We start from the raw sequence: 19,982 nt of genomic DNA, 5'->3' as shown, positions 1-19,982 counted from the left end.
AGTTTGCAGATGCACTAGCTACACTTGCCTCTATGATCAACATCTCGAAAGACCTAAGCATCGACCCTATTGAGATTAGAATTCAAGATGAGCCAGCATATTGCTTACCCGTCGAAGTAAAAGAATCTGAAGAAAAGCCATGGTATTCTGACATCAAGGCATATCTTGAAGATCGAACGCTCCCCTCACATACAACGCCAAATGATAGAAGGACCATTCAGAAGCTAGCAGGACAATTTTTCTTGAGCAATGGTATTCTATACAAGAAGTCGCACCATGAGATCTTACTCAGGTGTATGGCAGAAACAGAAACAAAATGACTAATTGAGACTGTACATGGGGGAGTATGTGGGCCTCACATGAATAGTCATATGCTGGCCAAGAAAATCATGAGGATGGGATACTATTGGTCGACAATAGAGAGTGACTGCTATCAGCATGTTCGCAAATGCCATTTATGTCAAATCTACGCCAACAAGATCAATGTCCCACCTTCAGAACTACATAATATGACCACTCCTTGGCCTTTCTCACTCTGGGGCATGGATGTCATTGGGCAGATCTCACCAAAAGCTGCAAACGGGCATCGTTTCATCCTTGTTGCTATCGATTACTTTACCAAGTGGGTAGAAACGGCTTCATATGCCAATGTCACTAAGAGCAACGTCATGAAGTTTGTCGAGAATAACATCATTTGCCGGTATGGACTTCCAAGCAGATTGGTAACTAACAATGCCAAGAACTTCAAGAACAAAGATATGATCAAAATGTGCGAAGACTTCCAGATCACTCATCACAACTCTGTACCCTACAGACCTAAGATGAATGGAGCAGTCGAGGCAGCCAACAAGAACATCAAAAAAATAATCGAGAAGATGACAGTTACATACAAAGATTGGCACGACATGTTGCCATTTGCACTACATGCCTGCCGAACCTCGTTCAGAACTTCGACTGGGGCAACTCCGTATTTATTGGTCTACGAAATGGAAGTAGTCTTACCCGTAGAGGTTGAGATTCCTTCCCTCCGAATCTTAAAATAACTAGAGTTAGATGAAACTGAATGGATTCAAGCTCGGTTTGATCAGCTGAATCTGATTGAAGAGAAACGCCTTGCAGCCATTTTCTATGGACAGATCTATCAACGACGAATAGCTTGTGCCTATAACAAGAAAGTTAAGCCTGGGGATTTCTTGCCAGGAGACCTGGTCTTAAAGAAGATTATGCCAATCCAAGAAGAAGCCAGAGGAAAGTTCAAACAAAACTACTAGGGACCATTCATCGTGCAGAAGGTAATGACGGGAGGAGCTCTGATTCTCACATAAATGGACGGACAAGTCTTCCCGCAACCAATTAATGCTGACACTGTCAAGAAATACTATGCCTAAAACTGATCCTGAGACGACGAAATGCCATCTTTGCTATTCTAAACCAACTATCAACCTTAGTCAACCCTTTTGAGCCATCACATTCATTTCTTAAACTAAGACTGGGACAAGTCAACAACTACAAAATGATACAAAAAAAAAAAAAAAATCAAAGCATCAAATTACTCCTGGCCCGCATGAGGATAAACTGTGAACGGCTAAAAATACAAAAAAATAAAAAAAGTCAAAAACTCGGACACTTGATCTAAGCTCGACCCAAATCTCCAGCCTAAACAAGTTCGAGAGACGTTGGGAGGATACATAGATCACCTTTTCAAAATAAAAATAGACAAATCCTAGGTCCAACCCACTCTAGACAAACCTAGACCTTAATCTTTTTGTAACCTTCCACTACCATAAGCCTAAGCCAACATTTCGTCTTACTTAAAGTCATTTTTGATCAGGAAATGTTCTAGGGCAACATAACGACAGTGGCAGCACCAATGATCTTACGACTGCTACTACAAGAATAGAGTCGCTAATCTGGCAGTTCAACTTGAGTCACCAAGCCACAAAGACACAGAGACTCCGAGTAGAATTGTAATGAAAAAATCTAAAAAATATAAGCATGGTCTGAAAGGGCATAGTGAAAACCTGAAACGGCGCTATGAGTAAAAGAATCAAACCATGGCAAGATCAAAGCCACCAGCACGATGAAAATCCCAAAAAGGACGTCGATGAGCAAAAATGTGGAAATCGGGTCTGATGAAAATCGTAATTGGCATCAGGAGCAATAAAGGTTAACAAAAAAAAACAACTCCTGGCCCGCAAGAGTATAAACTATGAACAGTAAAATCTCTCCAAAATCCCGAGACCCAAACAGATAATAGTCTTCCAATACCAGGGCACTGGGAATGACTCTAAAGGAATCAAAATAGCAATTGACGTTTATATCCTCTGTGGTTGGCAAAAATACCAAGATCGTCGCAACCAAAGATTTTACAAACTCTGAATTTATCGTACTCATTTGATAAAGATATTTCATAAAATTTCAAAAAGAAAAACTACTATTTTGACCGATGATGAAAAATCTAGGACTTATTCAAACTTCAAGTTTTCAAAGCATTAGATACACCTGAGACTAAGTAACTACAAAACCTATTTTCTTTGTATTAATCTTTCAACATTTTGCATATATTCAGATAATGAAAAGAAAATACAAAAAGAGTGAATACAACGCAATCAATCAAACATCATGAAAAAAAGAGTCAAGGCGTTCCTCCAAATCACGGATCCGGGCAGCCTGACTCATCATCACTTTTTCAACGTCCGAAGCATCACGACTCACTAGACAAGACGCGAAGGCATCGAAACAGGGACCCCAAGCAAACCCCTCCTGAGATCACACTCCGGACCTATTGAGGCAGATAAACCATTGATCATCGAACTCGTAGTTGTAGTAATGGAAAAGTTTATAAGAATGGCCCAACTAGGAAAACCGTTGTGAGTGCATAGTCTTGATCATGCTTATGAGATTCTAAGTGAAGATGAGTACATGCAAACATTCCTGAGGGAAATTGGACCAAAACCATTTGGATTGAAGTCAGAAGCTTCTCGAGAAACTACCATTGTTATCATGAATCACATTAACCTTGTTGAGATCCTTATGGATGTGAATCAGTGGTCCACCGTGTTTTCTAGCATTGTTTCAAAAGCAACGACTCTTGAGGTCGTATCAACAGGCTAGCAGAAAACTATAAAAGAGTCCTTCAAGTGATGGCAACAGAGTTTCAAGTCCCACCAAAGAGAGTTTTCAATTTCTTTCGCGATGAGAACTTTAAAAGTGAGTGGGACATTCTTTCTAATGACGGTGCTGTTCAAGAAATAACACATATTGCTAATGGCAGAGATCTTGGTAACTGTGTCTCTCTACTGCAAGTTAATACTCCAAATTCCAGCCATAGCAACATGTTGATATTACAAGAGAGTAGCACCAATACAACGGTCTCTTTTGTAATCTATGCTCCTGTTGATATTGTTGCAATGAACGTGGTTCTAAATGGGGGAGACCCAGACTGTGTAGCACTCCTTCTCCTTGATTTTGCTATACACCCCGATGGGCTAACAGTAAATAGAGGTAGAAATTACTGAAGTTGGGTCTGATGGATCTCTATTGACTGTCGCATTCCAGATCTTGGTCGATTTGGTTCCAACTGCAAAACTCTATCTTGGATTGGTGGCGACTACTAAACAACCTCAGTGCTTGCACCGTTGAAAGGATCAAAAGTATCATTACAAGGGACGATGCATGAATTGGGAAGGTTAACTTATGATAGAAATAGAGCAAAATCAACAAAAGAATGCAATGAAGAGGGATTTTAAAAAAAAACTTCAAAAACCTTTCGAGTTGCACTCAATTCCAATTTGTTAAAACGCGACTGAAGAAATATCTGAATTTCTAAACTTATCAAATTTTCATAAAATCCAAGATCTCACACGAGCTCCGCGCCATCGAGATCAAGGAATTAATAAGGCAAAACTCTATCAGACCCCGTGTGTAGACACCTCAATTTACACGAACCCGTTAGAAAAATTCGAATTTTCTCGAATTGATTTCGATTTAGAACTCGAGCCTCTCAACGGACCCACATTGTCACGTGTCACCATTTTCATGCATACATGCATCATGTCATATAGTTTGCATACTCAACCTTGTCCCTAACCCATAACCATTCTCCATTCACCGCTCCATCACTCATACCATAACCAAGGTCCATTTCCTAATCCAACCTAAGCCTAAAACAAAACCTACCTTCTAACCCAAACCCAAGTCTATATTCTAAGCCCAAACCCAAGTCCATAACCCAAGTCCATCACCTAAGCCCAATGCCAAGTCCATTCCAAACCCATTCTCTAAGCAAAATACCAAGCCCACTCTAAGCCCATTTTTTCACACCCCCTCAAAAAATGACACATGTTGATCTCCCATAAGTCCTCAATACCTAATGCATTATCTAATTGCAGGGTCAACTTCCATTTGTAAAAACTCAAGAATGCCTTTCTTAAAAGGTGTGGTCAAACCAAAAAGATACTTTGGTCTTTGGTAATAATTCATAAAGTAGAAAGAACTTCCAATCATACCCTCAAAAGATGAGAATCTTCAAGTACATACATAGAGTTCTCCCATTAGTCCATTTCAAAAATATACTTCCACCCTTGCTTTATGAGTTATTTACAAATGAACCAAGGTCTACTTTTCACCTACCACTTCACTTTTACACGTCATTCTCCTACTCACCATCTCAAAAGTACTTTTGTTCTCCCATTGGACTATTTCAAAATTATACTTTCACCCTTGCTTTATGAGTTATTTACAAATGAACCAAGGTCTACTTTTCACCTACCACTTCACCTTTACACATCATTCTCCTACTCACCATCTCAAAAGTATTTTTGTTCTCCCATTGGACCATTTCAAAATTATACTTCTACCATTGCTTTATGAGTTATTTACAAATGAACCAAGGTCTACTTTTCACCTACCACTCCACATTTACACATGTCACTCCCTTATTCATCCTCCCAAAAGTATTTTTTGTTCTCTCACCTCTGTTTACCAAAAAACCAAAGATCAAAGAATGCTTTTAGAGTTTCAACACAAATTTCATCTTTACCCTCAAACAAATAAAAAATCCAAAAAGAAATAACCTAAACCTTATGTCCATTCTCATTATTTTTAGGGTTGGACCACTTTATCCCAAAAAGTTCTCCTAAAACTCTATAAATACCCTCATTTTCTATGACCAATTCATGCTCTCAAGCCCCTATCTTTCAACCTAAAACTCTACCAAAATTTCTACTCATCTCTCAACCTTCAACTCTCTCAACCCTCAACTACATCCTTCAACTCTCAAGTTCATTTCTCAAGCTCAAGTTCATTCAAGACCTCCAAGGGGACAAGGTGGGTATAGTAGTTGTTATTTATTTTTTTTAACATGCATCTTCTTTTTCTATCCCTCTCTTTTTTCTTTTTAGAAACCTTTAGGATGTGATGGAAAACCCTCATTTATTTCAAGTAGATTGAACATCAACCTTGGGCATGGAATGCTTGAGGCGGTTTGGTCGAAAGGATGGAGGTTGAAGCCCTTTTTAACCCATTCTTATATCATGCATCATAATGTACACTATGCACACACCTCACACATGTTTGACTATGATGAAGAAATGTGTAACTCTCTTGATGGGGTTAAAATACTAAGTTTCTAGCTAAACATGCATGCATTAAGGTTATGGATCTAAGGGTACTCCATCCATGGAATTTCTCTAAAATCCTAAACCAACATCTCAACTCATGCAAAAGTGTGTTGACTCCATAGAATATCCTCTCCATAGGATATTTCTTATGTCAACACTAACATCAAATCTTCTTTCAAAGAGGTACATATTCACTAAGTGCACACACCCACTTCATGCATTTCATGCAATTTTATTATGTTAATCTTTTCAAAAAGTGGTTAAATCTAAAGGTAACCACCATAGGTGGAGATAATGGGGTGCTTAAAACCTTCCCCATTTTCTAACGAATCCCCTTACCTAGATCTTGGTAGACATTGCCCTTTCCAATACATGAGAGTCACAAAATGCTATGAAAAAATAATTTTCAAAATAATCAATTCGGGTGCCCATTCACACCCATTTCCAAAAAAGAATGGTGACGACTCCAAACAATGCAGCATTCAGGTTCAAAGATGAACATTCTCATGTCTACACCGTGCATGACTAGCCATTTTTCACAAAAATCTTCAATAGAATCGGTAATTCAAGATCGCATTTTTACAGAATTTTTCTAGCCCGTACAAATAGGGGTTTAGTCTATTCTTTGCAGTTCTTTGCACGCAATTCCTGCAAAGAAGGGCAGTTATAAAAATCCCAATTTGAATGGGCCCATACTCGAAAGGGCCCAAAAATACATATTTTTTAAATAAAAATTACCAACGGGCTTCAAAGGCCCAAATCAATCGAAATATGGCATTTTGATCGAATCAAGGCCCCTAAGACCTCCTAATGGTTTGGGAGGCCCACCAAGAGGACTCGGCCAACCCTCCGCTTTCCCAATATTCATCGTTCCACTTCCAAAATAAAAAATGCCAAATTTTCGATAAAGTTCACCAACGGGCCTAAAAAGCCCGATTTGCCAACACGTGACATTTTGATTAATTCAATAATTTCAAAATCTAAAAAAAATGGATAAAACTAAAAATATGAGACTTAGGACATCTATCACTTCCTCTACCTTCACCGTTCTGCTCCCAAATCCAATTACCCCTAAGCCCACTTGAAGCCCGCAAACCCTCAACACTCACAAATTACATTTCTCACTTCCCCCTAACCTAAACTCAATCCCACATCACCTAAGATCTAAAACTAACCTACACCCTCAAAACCCATTCCAAGATAACCCCCAACCAATTCCTAAAATCCAAAACCATTTCATAACCCAAGCCCAATACACTAAAAAGCCTACAAACATTTATCCATATCTAATTCACATCCAACCCACAACCCTAACCCATAAACCACAATCCACATCAACCAATCACTATTTTTATCATCAAAAGGTGACACATGTCATCACCCCATCTCACCTCCCTCATCCAACTACCTACCCCATTAATTTTCTTTAAACCTCATCTACCCACACATCAACTCATCACCTTTTCTCTCAAATCAAACACATCTACCCACACCTCTAACCTATACCTCCCCTAATCTACCCACATCAATCCATCACCTTTTCTCTAAAAAAATCTAATCTGCCCATACCCCTAACCTATACCACCCCCTAATCTACCATCATCATTCCCTACAAAACCCACATCTACAACCTAAACCTACACCCATCCTCTCAAGTCAAACACTCAACCTCTCCCATCAGCCCATCTCAACCCTTCATCTCCACCCATTTTGACACATGGCATCATCTCCCACACCCTCCCAAAAATCATCAACCACCTCCTTACATAACCCTTCTTTTAATTAAAATCTCACCCTCTCAACTCACTTCACCAATTAATTACTCTCTTATACAATCCCATCCTCTCAACCACTCTCATTTATTTTATTTCATCTAATACTCAACCTAAATGGGTTGAAAGATCCAATCCATTTGGATTGTAAAACAACCCATTTACCCTTCTTACACAAATGCCCTTCTATCATCTCTAATTTACCCTCACCTTTCTCTTAAACCCCACACCATTTTACCACTTCTCCTAATTTTATCTCATTATATCCCTAAAATAACTCATCAACATCTATAAATACCGTCATCCTCTTCTCAAAAAAATCCCCCAACTTTCACTACAAAAATGCTCCCCCCAACTCTCACTACTAACAACTATCACCAATTCTCACTAAGTCTACCAATCATCTCTTATTAACTCCACACCAAGTCTCACTAAAAAAAAAATCCCTACTCTCTAAAATCACCTCTTCCCATTCTCATACTCTCATATTCTACTAAGGACTCAAGAAGACTCAAAGAAGGAGAAGGAAGGAAAGAAAAGAAAAGTAAACTTTGAAGCTTCAAGGTGGGTTCAAGACTCCATACCCCCTCTTCTCTTTACCCTCTCCTCCTCCCTTCTTCTATTATCCCCTCTCCTCTTCATTTATTTTAAATAGATTTAAGATGAGTGGATCTCAAGGCAAATGATCCATTAGGATCATCTCTTTCAATGAGATGATCATATGATCGAGTCGAAAGTAAATCCCTACTTAGGGTACAAATGCACACACGTGGCACTTTATTTTTCATATTTTTTAAATCAAATGATCGAGTTCTTTGAGGTTACCGCCACTTGGCAGGGAGAAAAGGGTGCCTAACAGCTTCCCTTTTCTCCAACCGAGCCGCTTACCCCGAATCTCAAGGTTGGATCAATCCTTATCCATCGCGAGTCACCATATGTCAAAAATGTCACTTTTTTAAAAAAAATGCACATTGGGTGACCATTCACACCCACTTACAACATGGATGGTGGCAACTCCAATCCTTAGTAGAGGTGGCTGTCATAATGACGAAACCATGTATCTACAGTAGGAAACCTATATCAATAAGGTTTTAAAGAGATTTCGGATGAAGGATTGTTCACCAAGTGTTGTTCCCATTGTGAAGGGTGATAAATTCAATTTGAACCAATGCCCGAAGAACGATTTTGAGAGGGAACAAATGAAAAATATTCCATATGCTTCTGCTGTTAGAAGCCTAATGTATGCTCAGGTCTGCACAAGACCTAACATTACATTTGTTGTAGGAATGTTGGGACGATATCAGAGTAATCCAGGTTTAGACCACTGGAGAGCTGCAAAGAAAGTGATGAGGTACCTTCAAGGAACTAAAGACTACATGCTTATGTATAGACGGACGGACAATCTAGAAGTAATTGGCTACTTAGATTCAAAATTTGCTGGCTATGTTGATTCACACAAATCAACATCAGGTTACATTTTTATGATGGCCGGTGGAGCAGTATCATGGAGAAGTGTCAAGCAGACCTTGACTGCCACTTCCACTATGGAAGCCGAGTTCGTTTCTTGTTTTGAGGCTACTTCGCATGGTATATGGCTTAAGAGTTTCATATCTGGGCTTAGAATTATGGATTCTATCTCTAGGCCATGGAGAATATATTGCGACAATTCAGCTGCTGTTTTCATGGCTAAGAACAACAAAAGTGGAAGTCGAAGTAAACACATCGACATTAAGTATTTAGCCATAAGGGAACATTTTAAAGAAAAGAAAGTGGTCATTGAGCTTGTTAGCACTGAATTGATGATCGCTAATCCTTTGACTAAAGGGCATGCCACCGTTGAAATTCAAAAATCATGTAGTGAATATGGGACTTGGTTCCATTATGTAGTTTTTCATTGTATATACAATGTTATTTAATGAAACTCTTCTAATTGTAATGTTTCTCATATTTATGTGCACCTTAATTTATTTTGAGAAACTTCATTTGTGTTGGACCAGAATAAACACAGGGTTTATTCATTAAGAAATGTTACCACATAAAGTATAATATTAAGAAATAAATACATTGTAATACATGGAAGATAATACTCGTCATTAGAGAACTTATCGCCATGATTCATGTATTTATTACTTAATACTGATTATCAATGGGTTCAAGATAAGACATTTGTACTGTGGACCAAGTGGGAGAATGTTAGTTTCTGATCTATCAAAACCCACGAAATCCCCTTTTTCGGATTTATTTAGTAGCCCACAATGTTTTTGATGACACGTTTCTTGAAGTTAAGAAACGTGACCCACGAATGGATCACGTTGTGGTAACCAACCGATCGTGAATGAATGCTTGATGGAAATCTCTTTCAAAGTTGGTTATTTAAGCTTGGTTTTGGTCCCCAAACTCTACACTCTCTCTTAATCTTCTTCAGTCTACACCATCTAACGTGAGTGTATCCGAGTTTGGAAGTATCAAATCGAGATCAACAGATCTGCAGCGTAAGAGGATCAAAATCAATGGCTGAAGGTATTTATTTATACGAATTTTGGGCAATTTCATATTTGATTCTCTTGATTTTATTTCGCATTTATTTTGAGAATCAATATTTCAAATTCAGATTTAATCTAACATCCTGAACTCCAGAAGCCTCTAATCCTCACCATATCTTCCCTATTTACTTGCCCATATTTTTTATTTCTCTATATTTGTATCTGTGATGTCTCTTACAATACTCTAAAAAACCAAGGAGATAAAATAGTTGAATCTATATGCAAGGATACTGCATATTTGATTCTTAATTCGATTGGTAATACAGAGCAATCTTGGATGTATCAGTTCCTTAATTTATACCAACTTGTCTAGACCTTTGATTTGTTTATTATTATACTAAGTTTAGATAAGAATATTGATGAAAGTTAGACCTACCACATGCAATTCTATAAATTGCTTTTCATTGTTCCTCAAATAAAGAAAATAACCTGGGGAAAGACTCTGTTTTGTTTTGGTTTAAAGAGAAGGGAGGTAGCACTAAATATTAAGAAATATACGGATGGCGCTGTAAATATCGATAAATTATAATTTAAACGTTAAATCGCTGCGAATTCAATCTTGTCCGTCAGATCGTGTTTAATCCAATGATTTCAATACGTTTGCTAAAGCGTAGGGTAAAACGTTAGCCAGCGAACGGGACCCTATATATATATATATATATATGTATGTGTGTGTGTGTGTGTGTGTGTGTGTGTGTGTGTGTGTGTGTTGTAAGATTGAAAATAAGAAAATAAATTGAGAGTATCTTCCTTGATAAAATAGTTTAGGGCAGACCTCTAAGAACTTTTTGTATAAAAATCTGTATATTTAACGAAGTTAAAAAAAAAATGACAATGGCTTTTGAGAAATCTAAATGACACATAGATGTTAGATTTCTTCACTATTTTCAAATTGTTTGAAGGATAGCTAGATCTTGTCTAATAAAAATAATTGGGTTTTTAAATGTGATCATAATGGGATGCTTCTTCATTGACTCTTGCAATGTCTATAAGGGTGTTCTATCATGCCTTTCCCAATCTCCAAACAGGGGATGCCTGGTGCTTTAAGACTTCTGTGATTGTTGCAGCACAGTGATTAAAATCATAAACTAATAGATGTGTAAGACTCACTAAACCCCACATCTTCAAATTAGAAAAGGGCAATGTATTAGGAATTGAGTTAATACTACCTAATAGCCAAACCCAAGTTTTCGTGAATTGTGATTAGGCTTCTATGATGAATTTATATTATCTGATACTGTCAAAACTATAAAAACAATGTATAAATGATTGATGCAAGGAAAGTATGCACATGAATCAAGATTGGTTTAACTACAACTAAACCAGACCTTTCCATAACTCAAGCTTAGCTTCATGTACCTAAAAGCCCACAAAAATGTAACCTATTTTAATCTTTCTAAAATAAAACAGAGTAAAGAACTTCAAAGTCATTAAATAAATCAAAAGAAAAAATATATACATAAATAGACCCAATAAATGAAAAAACCCTAACTCACAAAACCCAAATGCTTATCTAACTATTTTTTCTGGTTGAATGGTTGAAGTTCTGTTCAGTTAGAGAGGCTAGAACACATCGAAAGAAAAGCCCAATCCAAGTTTTAGATCCAAGCTTACCTCTGTGTTTAGAAGAATCTACAGGAGATTCGAGACGATTTGATCAAAACAAAAACCCTAAGTAAAGAAACAAAAAATGTTCTTAAAAGATCAAACAAGACATTAAACCCTACATCGATCGGAATTCCACCTAAGAAATGCAATGATCTCAATCGAAAACTAGAAAATCAAATCAAATCTAACTAAGAATCGATAATAGGGTTCCAAAATCATAAAGAATGATAGATTGAAAAGAAAATTAAAAGAAAGCAAAATCTTGCCTGAGAGATGAGGGAATTTCGATGATTCGAACCTTAGATTTCGTAGATCTTGGACGAAGAACCGATCGACATTGAGGGACGAAGTGGATTTTCTCTCTGAAATTGATAAATCTTCATCAATCCTAAGTTAGTCGACAAACGAGTGGAATTTCTCTCTGAAACGAATGGATTTTCACAGATCACTTTCCCTTTCCTCTCGATCTAACTCTTTCTGTCTTCCATCTTTCGTTCTTGTTAGAACGCGAGAGAATGAGGTCGATTTCTTCAGTTTGGTTCGGGTTAAAACGAATGGGTTGCGATTTAGAAACGGCTCCTAACATAAAAAAAAAGGTTTAAAACCATTCTTTACTAGAAACGGATAAAATCCGTTTCATCCTCCTGTTCCAAAATAACCATTTTTTGTAGTGATTGATTGGTTGGGTTTAGATGATTTAACACTTTCATTTATTGGTCCAATTTTGTTCATGATTTGTTTAAATTTTTAATGATTTGTTCGATTGAAGATTCGATTGGCGTTTAAGATTTTAAAAAATTAATTGAACCAATTAGTTCATTGGGTAAAATTAGAAGGTTGTTTTTTTATCAATGATGTAATTTATCATTCGAATAATTAAAATTTATAGATTGATGATTAGTTAAGTTTTTTTTTTTTCAATTGGTTTGAATGATTCGAATAGTCGATTTTATAAAATTTAAATACGTAAGGATTTTAATGTGGCGTTTAGGTTTAATTAATAATAATTTTTTTTATTATTTTCAAATGTTTCCATTTTCAAATTTTAAATGTTTTGAATTAGGATTGATTTTTTAAATTTAAGTGTTAAATTAAGGTGTCGGTCTCCAAATTGTGTCATACATTCTATCATTTCATGTGATCAAGAGTTGGCATTCATCATTTCATATGAAACTTTACAAAAATTCATCTTTTTATGTGAATTTTTTTATCATTTCATGTGAAATTTTCTATCTTCCTAAGCATAGGATCTCTGGATTTTTTCGATATGGGTATATTTTTTCAAAAGATTTATTTTTCAGTCTCGGAGTCATGTTTTCTTAAGAATCAAAATTTTTAAGTTAAAGTTAAAGTTTAGGGGAATTTTGATTATTTTTATAATTCTTCGTAAATTTCTTTGTTTTCACTGATTTTAGTCTCGTTAGACTCAAAATCTCACCTTGAGACTAATGAAAGTAATTTTAATACATTTCGGAGGTATGAGATCCACAAGGGGCATTTTCATCATTTTGTTAATTATTTAGAATTTTGTTAAAAGATTTTGTTTGGTCGTAATATGATTCTTTCTAAGTCTTAAAGTATCATTTTTTTTAACACTGTGAGATCTCTAGATTATCGAAATGTGTAGCGATCTTAAACATATGTAATTTTTTAAGTTTTGCGTTCCGTGAAGTGAGAAAATGAGATAAGAAATAAGAAGGATTCTGAGAACTAAGAAAAGAAATGGGAGAGGCTCTCTCACAAGCTTTTGGTTGTTTGCATGTATTATACACTCATCATTAAGGATCCACAATAATTAGGTAACAAGTTGTTGAATCAGACAATCGTAAAATGGGGTGCCTACAATCCCTAAAAATTAGAATAATATCTTAGTGATCCCTTACTAATAGAAAATTATCTATATACGCTCATCTTCACCAGTCATGACCTTCCACTTCTTTTAGTTGACTTACTTAAAATCAATCATCTTCATCATTTATTTTTAGTCTTCAACCTGAATATTCAATCTACTTCTACTTCAAAACTGGATATGATTTTTTGAGAAGTAGAAAATGGTGGAGTTTTGGATTGAAAAATCAAGTTTCTTTTTTTGTGTGGAAATGTTGGCTAAAAATATCCTTGATTTTCTTTCAAATAACATTATCCAGAAGCTCTTTAACCTTTATGACAAGCTTCTTTTAATTTATTCCACCTAATCTCTCAACCATTGTTTTTTATCTCAATTTAACTAAGGGTTTGAAAATCCTAGATTTTTCAATCCAAAATTCTGCCATTTTCTAGTTCTCAAAATATAATATTTAATCTTTGGATTTGAAGGTTACAACAAATTGAATCTTAGGGTGAAAATGATTTTTTTTTCATGGAATTAGCCAGTCAAATAAGGTCTTTAAGTATTACCATACCAATTTCGTGGAGTTTCTTAATCCTAATATGCCCTAACATTAAAGGAAGAGGATTTTGAAATTGCAGATAAGGCAATTTAAGTTAGAATATGGATCCAGTTAGGTGTCCCATTCCTAACCAAGGTCAAGTGGCACCCCATTTTATGCCACATGGAATTTTTGGGGACCCACTGACCAAATGGATATGTGGTTCATCTCTTGGTGAACCTACATACCAAAAATCATAGTGTTTGATAACTTGTATCCACTTAATCTAATCTCTTGAAAGAAAATTTAAATCCAACAATTAGAAATCATTCTTAAGATAATGCTATAATCAATGGATGCACATCACCAATCAAACCGATCTTTTATGTGTAGATTCACCAAGGGATGGACCACATATCCATATGGTCACTTGGTCACCAAAAATGTCATGTGACATAAAATAGGGTGCCCCTGACCTTGGTTAGGAACAAGACACCTGACTAGATCTCTACCCTTTAAATTACGTTGTAATAATAAATTAGAGTAGAATGAGGTGAGGGACATGTATCATCATTTTGAAAATACAAGGATATCTCAAATATTCACCAAAAGGTGAAGAGCCTCATAATAAAAAGTAGGAAAAATTATTTAAAATAATAATATATTATTTTATAATTATTTAAAAATAATATATTATTTTATATTTATTAAAAAATATATAATTTTAACGAAATTATCAAAAAAGTAATAAATAGACGATTTGATCATCGATTTTTAAGTTGATGAAATTACCCCCTCGAAAATCGACTGTTGGACCGCTGATTTTCGCTAGAATTTAAAAATATTTCTCCAATTTATGCTCCAACGGTCAATAACACATTCCTTCTCCATTTTGGACGAATAAATTTTACTAGTCTCTTTCCTTTCTTATTCTCTAATTTATCTTAATTATTGGTATGTTATTTTCACTTTTTTTGTAAGAAAAATTTAAATTTTTGAGATGACTACTCAAAGAATGATTATATGCAGGTATGGAGGCTATTGTGACGATTTGACGTGCACTGGTGGTAGTACTCGAATTTGAATGGTAACGTTAAATATTACTTTGTGCGAGTTACATACGATGATTACTTTAAATTGAGAGATTAGAACAACTTTTATATTGAGGTCAGTTGTTACAATAAATTCTTAGTCAATTTTAATAGACGAAATACTGATGTTGAAGATGTACTAACCATTATGTTGTAGTTGTAGTTGTTGTGGTGCGATTATATATACATATATATAGAGAAATGTTCAACACCCTAAGCTTTACCCTACACTTTAACAAACGTGTTTTGTCCTACATGGGTTAGAAGTTTTGGAATGGACTGATTTTTGGTGAGGATGATCTCTATGATTAGAAGATCATCCTCACTAAAAATCAGCCCATTCCGAAATTTTTAACCCCATGTTTACAAGTTGAAAAATCGTGGACCGTCCATTTTTTGTAAACCATTTTTAATGGGGTTAGAAGTTTTGGAATGAGTTGATTTTTGGTGAGGATAATCTCCTCACCATAGATCCTCGCCAAAAATCAGCTCATTCCAAAACTTCTAACCCATGTAGGACAAAACACGTTTTTTTAAGTGTAGGGTAAAGCTTAGGGTGGGGAACGGGATCCATATATATATATATATATATATCCTGTTCAACAACAAACATTTTGGCAAACATTTTGGTCAAACATTTTTCAAAACATGGGTTAGAGGTTTTGGAATGGGCTGATTTTTGGTGAGGATGATCTCTACGGTGAGGAGATCATCCTCACCAAAAATCAGCCCATTCCAAAACTTCTAGCCCCAGTTTACAAGTTGAAAAATCGTGGACCGTCCTTTTTTTGTAAACAATTTTTGATGGGGTTAGAAGTTTTGGAATGGGCTGATTTTTGGTGATGATGATCTCCTCACTGTAGAGATCATCCTCACCAAAAATCAGCCCATTCCAAAACCTCTAACCCATGGTTTGAAAAATGTTTTGCCAAAATGCTTGTTGCTGAACATTTCCCATATATATATATATGGCTTTCGGAAGCCCTAAAGTGAACCAAATATCGTGCCAAACATTTTTCAATGTATGGGTTATAAGTTTCAGAATGGACTGATTTTTTTTCTAAGAATGATCTTTATGATGAGGAGATCATCCTCACCAAAAATCAGCTCATTCCAAAATTTCTAACCCCATCAAAATTGATTTACAAAATTTGAACGGTTTACGATTCTTTAACTTGTAAACTTTTGAAATGAGCTGATTTTTGGTGAAAATGGTCCTTTCACCATAGAGATCATCCTCACAAAAAATCGGCCCATTCCGAAGCTTTTAACCTATATTTTAAAAAATGCTTAGCATAATATTTGGCTCTCTTTAGAGCCTTCGAATGCTCATATATATATATATGAACATCTACGGTTCAATTGTCGGGTTTTAGTGAAGGGTATTTGGGTACATGGTTAAATTTAAATTGAAAATGGATGCTTCAACCAGGGGCAGAGCTACTAAGGAGCTGTTGGGGGCAATTGCCCCACAGAATTTTGAGACACCCCTATATTTTCAATTAATTACATGCCCCATTTGTCCCCACTCCCTCATCTCCCTCCAATTTTTGCCCCCACACCCTCACCACCCTCCATTCAAGTTCTTCAACTATACAACTAATCATTCGAAGGCTCCGCCCTGGTCCAACCATCAATTTTTGAAAATAGACGATGGGAGTGTATAACTTTTCTGATATTTTAGTAAAAAATATAATGTTTTTAATATTTTTTCCCTAAAAAGTACTCGGATACAACAGGTAGAAATCATCCTCTTAACTGGTTGTGGTGAACAGATCCACTAAGAAATGGGACGAAAACTAGTAGATGGTGGATGGTGGATTGGAGAAGTAGAAAGCATACCCCACGTGTCAATAAATACTTGTTTTTTTTACAGACTTTTTAATTCTGATAAAAGGTGGAAACAAGTTAGGAAATCTATTATGCAATGTCGTTGGACAAAAGGTATTCTACAAGCGGTTGTGATGACAAAACCTTCCCAAGCATTTTCTTTTTTATATGATCCCTATAAACATGGGGTAACACATGCCTTTCCGTAAAAGCTAAGAAGTGCACTTCTCCAAACAATTATTAAGAGGGTTCATCACATGAGGCGGTTTTGGCGCACACCCTTGATGCTAATTGATGTGTTTGCTCATAGTCCAATTAGTGTATTAGACGCAAATGTCATCACTAATAAAAAGAATTCCTCTTTGCCCGCCCATATATTTATTTTTTTAGATTTTAAATCTTAAAAAGAGTTGTTGAACCCACATTGATTATTATATTTACAATTCAAAAACACAACCTTCTAGATTTTATGAAAATATTCATATTAAAATAAAAATATTATTTTTCAAACTTGATCTAAGGTGTTAAAATTGGACGGCAAAGCCAACAAACATCCAAATTTAAAAATAAAATGTAACACTGAACAATATTTTTTATTTTTTTATTTTTTTATTTTAAAATTCATATAATTTTATCCTCAACAACTCGAGTACATCTGATCTTGTTTTTGAATGTCATAAGGTGATTAGACCAAAAAGTTGTCTTTTTCTTATAATTGGTAGGAGAGAGAAAAGTGCATTAGTCAAAAAGTGCATCAAATTATCAAAATTTATTTTATTAAGGGTATGTTTCATTTTAGATGAAAAACGGATGAGAAAACCATTTTTTTTTTTTTTTTATAATTACAATTTTTCAGTCATGTTGCTGCCATTTTGGTTGGAATTCAAATTCCATTCCGCCCCTTTGGAAAATGAGTTTTCCACCCAACTTCGATGTCTAATGAGTTGATACGAATGAGTTTAATTAAAATATTTTTTAATTATAATTTAAAAAAAATATTGTCCACAATATTAATTTGATCATCTTTCTTACCAAAGTAGGTGCATTTTCGAGTTGAATGAACCAAACTGACTCATGAGTTGATTCCATCAAATCTTGGGCTTGAATCACCTTGAAATCTAATCTAATCGAGTTGACTCGATTGACTTTAAAGTTGTCCAATCGTGTGGGGTGAGGGAATTGTACATGCTTGGAGGATTAGTCTTGGGGGGTTTGTGTATTAAGAGGCCCAAATACCTCGATTTAAAAAGTATAAAAAATCAATTGTCCAATCTGGTTCCATAACATTTTGTTATTAAATCGATTCAAGTAATTAACCATCAATTTTTATGAGTATTATCCATGAATTTATATAAAGATATTTTATGAATAAGGTATACATACATTTTTTCATGATCATTTTTCTTAAATTTTGAATTTTCTGGAAAATGTTTTCCCAAAGCAAATACTCTTTACATTTAACCAAAGCCATATTTATAAACGTAAATAATGTTTTGGGATCACCTTATAGGGGAAGTGGGGACAACAAGACCACTTCGTATGCGTATTACGTACGCATCAAACGTATATAGTACAACTATAAGATACAACTGTCTTTTTCTCTCTATATAGTATATATATCTAACGTCGTCTTCCCGTTTTCACGTTCTTTTTCTTTATGAATCGTACAAACGACGTTAATTAACATACCTTTCTTAGTACCATGCTTGTAGGTCAGAATTCCGTTAAAGAAACGTTTCTTCGATGGTTGTCAGATGACGTCGAAGTTAACCTTGACGGTGGTGACAACTGCTGCGTCCTCTTGTGCAAAAAATACTCCTTTACACCCATCTCACTCGCCGTTATCGTCTCCATTAAATCCTTCTCTAAGAATCCAAGAAACGGTGGCCGTAACACATCCGTTAATGAATCCCACTTCAAACCATGAAAAAACAAATGTTCTTTAATCTCCACCGCACCTTTATTATACCCTAAACGCTTTGTAGGATCCTTTTCTAACAACCGTCCGATCAAATCACTTAGAGCCGTTTGTTTTCCAATAAATTCTGGTGGTTTCATCAAAACGTTACGAAAAGTTTCTTTTCGATTCTTCCCACGAAACGGGGTTTTCCCGTACAACATCTCGTAAGTTAATATCCCAAGAGCCCACCAATCAACAGCGAACTCGTGTCCATCACCACGTACGACCTCAGGTGACACGTACTCCTCCGTTCCAACAAACGAGTTGGATCGTTCTCCATTTGTAAAACTCGTTCTCCTTCGACTCACTGGTAGAACTCGAGCGGATTTTGCTTTTTTTAGGGTTTTTTCCGTAACAGACGAAACGAGTCGCGTCAGATTCCGGCGATGCTTCTTTCCATCTTCTGCAGCAACTAGTTTACCGGATTCTGACGTGATATTGGATTTTGTCGTTCTGTGTGTCAGATTCCGAGAGAGATCGAAATCAGTGAGGGTGATGTGGCCGGATTGTTGTATGAGGACGTTTTCGGGTTTGAGATCACGATATACGATACCCAAACGGTGTAGATACTCGAGAGCGCATACGATTTCGGCAACGTAGAAGCGTATAACGGAAGGAGAGAATATACGGTCAGATTGACGGTGACGGAGGACATTAAGGTCACCACCCGGGCAGTAGGGCATGGCCCAAGCCAATAATTCGTCGGTTTCAATGGTGCCCAAGAGGGTTGGGAGGAAGGTATGGTCAAGACGGGCAAGTACTGATATCTCCCAACGGGCACGTCGGTCAGCGTCGAATTTGGTGTGGAGGGTTGATTTTTCAACAACTTTGAGGGCGAAAGGGAAGCGGGCAGATGGATCAGCTGCCCAGTTGGTGACCAAGAATACGGTTCCCATAGCTCCTCCGCCCAGAACCCTGACCACGGTCAGCTTGTCAAGGTCGAGGTTCGATGACATCGTCTTGTTAATTATCTGTAGAGAGAGAGAGAGATTTAAGGGAAGAAGGCTCTGAGATCTGTCTTATATGTATTATTATGTGGACGTGATCAAGTGTGTAGCTCAGCCTGATCAATTCGATCCGTCTGCCTATTGAGCGATGGACACGTACGCAAGGGAAGGCATGACATGGAAACTCAGCTGGACCCAACATTGTCCACCTCAACAGTATAGAAATCCTAATACAAGAGTA

The 19,982-nt window shown here is 36.2% G+C and overlaps 1 protein-coding gene across 1 annotated transcript; it reads right to left on the bottom strand.

Moving 5' to 3' along the window:
• Positions 1–18,196: 18,196 nt before the first annotated feature.
• Positions 18,197–19,778, bottom strand: LOC147400365 (serine/threonine-protein kinase UCNL-like). Its single transcript, XM_086446036.1, has one exon. It carries the CDS (start codon positions 19,748–19,750, stop codon positions 18,548–18,550), a length of 1,203 nt encoding a protein of 400 aa, XP_086302162.1. The 5' UTR covers positions 19,751–19,778; the 3' UTR covers positions 18,197–18,547.
• Between the last annotated feature and the right edge of the window lie 204 nt (positions 19,779–19,982).

Source organism: Akebia trifoliata, chromosome 6, assembly GCF_017979445.1.
Source record: "Akebia trifoliata isolate Shusen 1 chromosome 6, ASM1797944v1, whole genome shotgun sequence".
NCBI lineage: Eukaryota > Viridiplantae > Streptophyta > Magnoliopsida > Ranunculales > Lardizabalaceae > Akebia > Akebia trifoliata.
Note: the sequence above shows the minus strand (reverse complement) of the source record. Positions and strands in the feature narration are given on the sequence as shown.

Excerpts from the sequence above, each read along its gene's own strand:
- LOC147400365 (XM_086446036.1), bottom strand. The coding sequence starts at position 19,750 with ATGTCATCGAACCTCGACCTTGACAAGCTGACCGTGGTCAGGGTTCTG.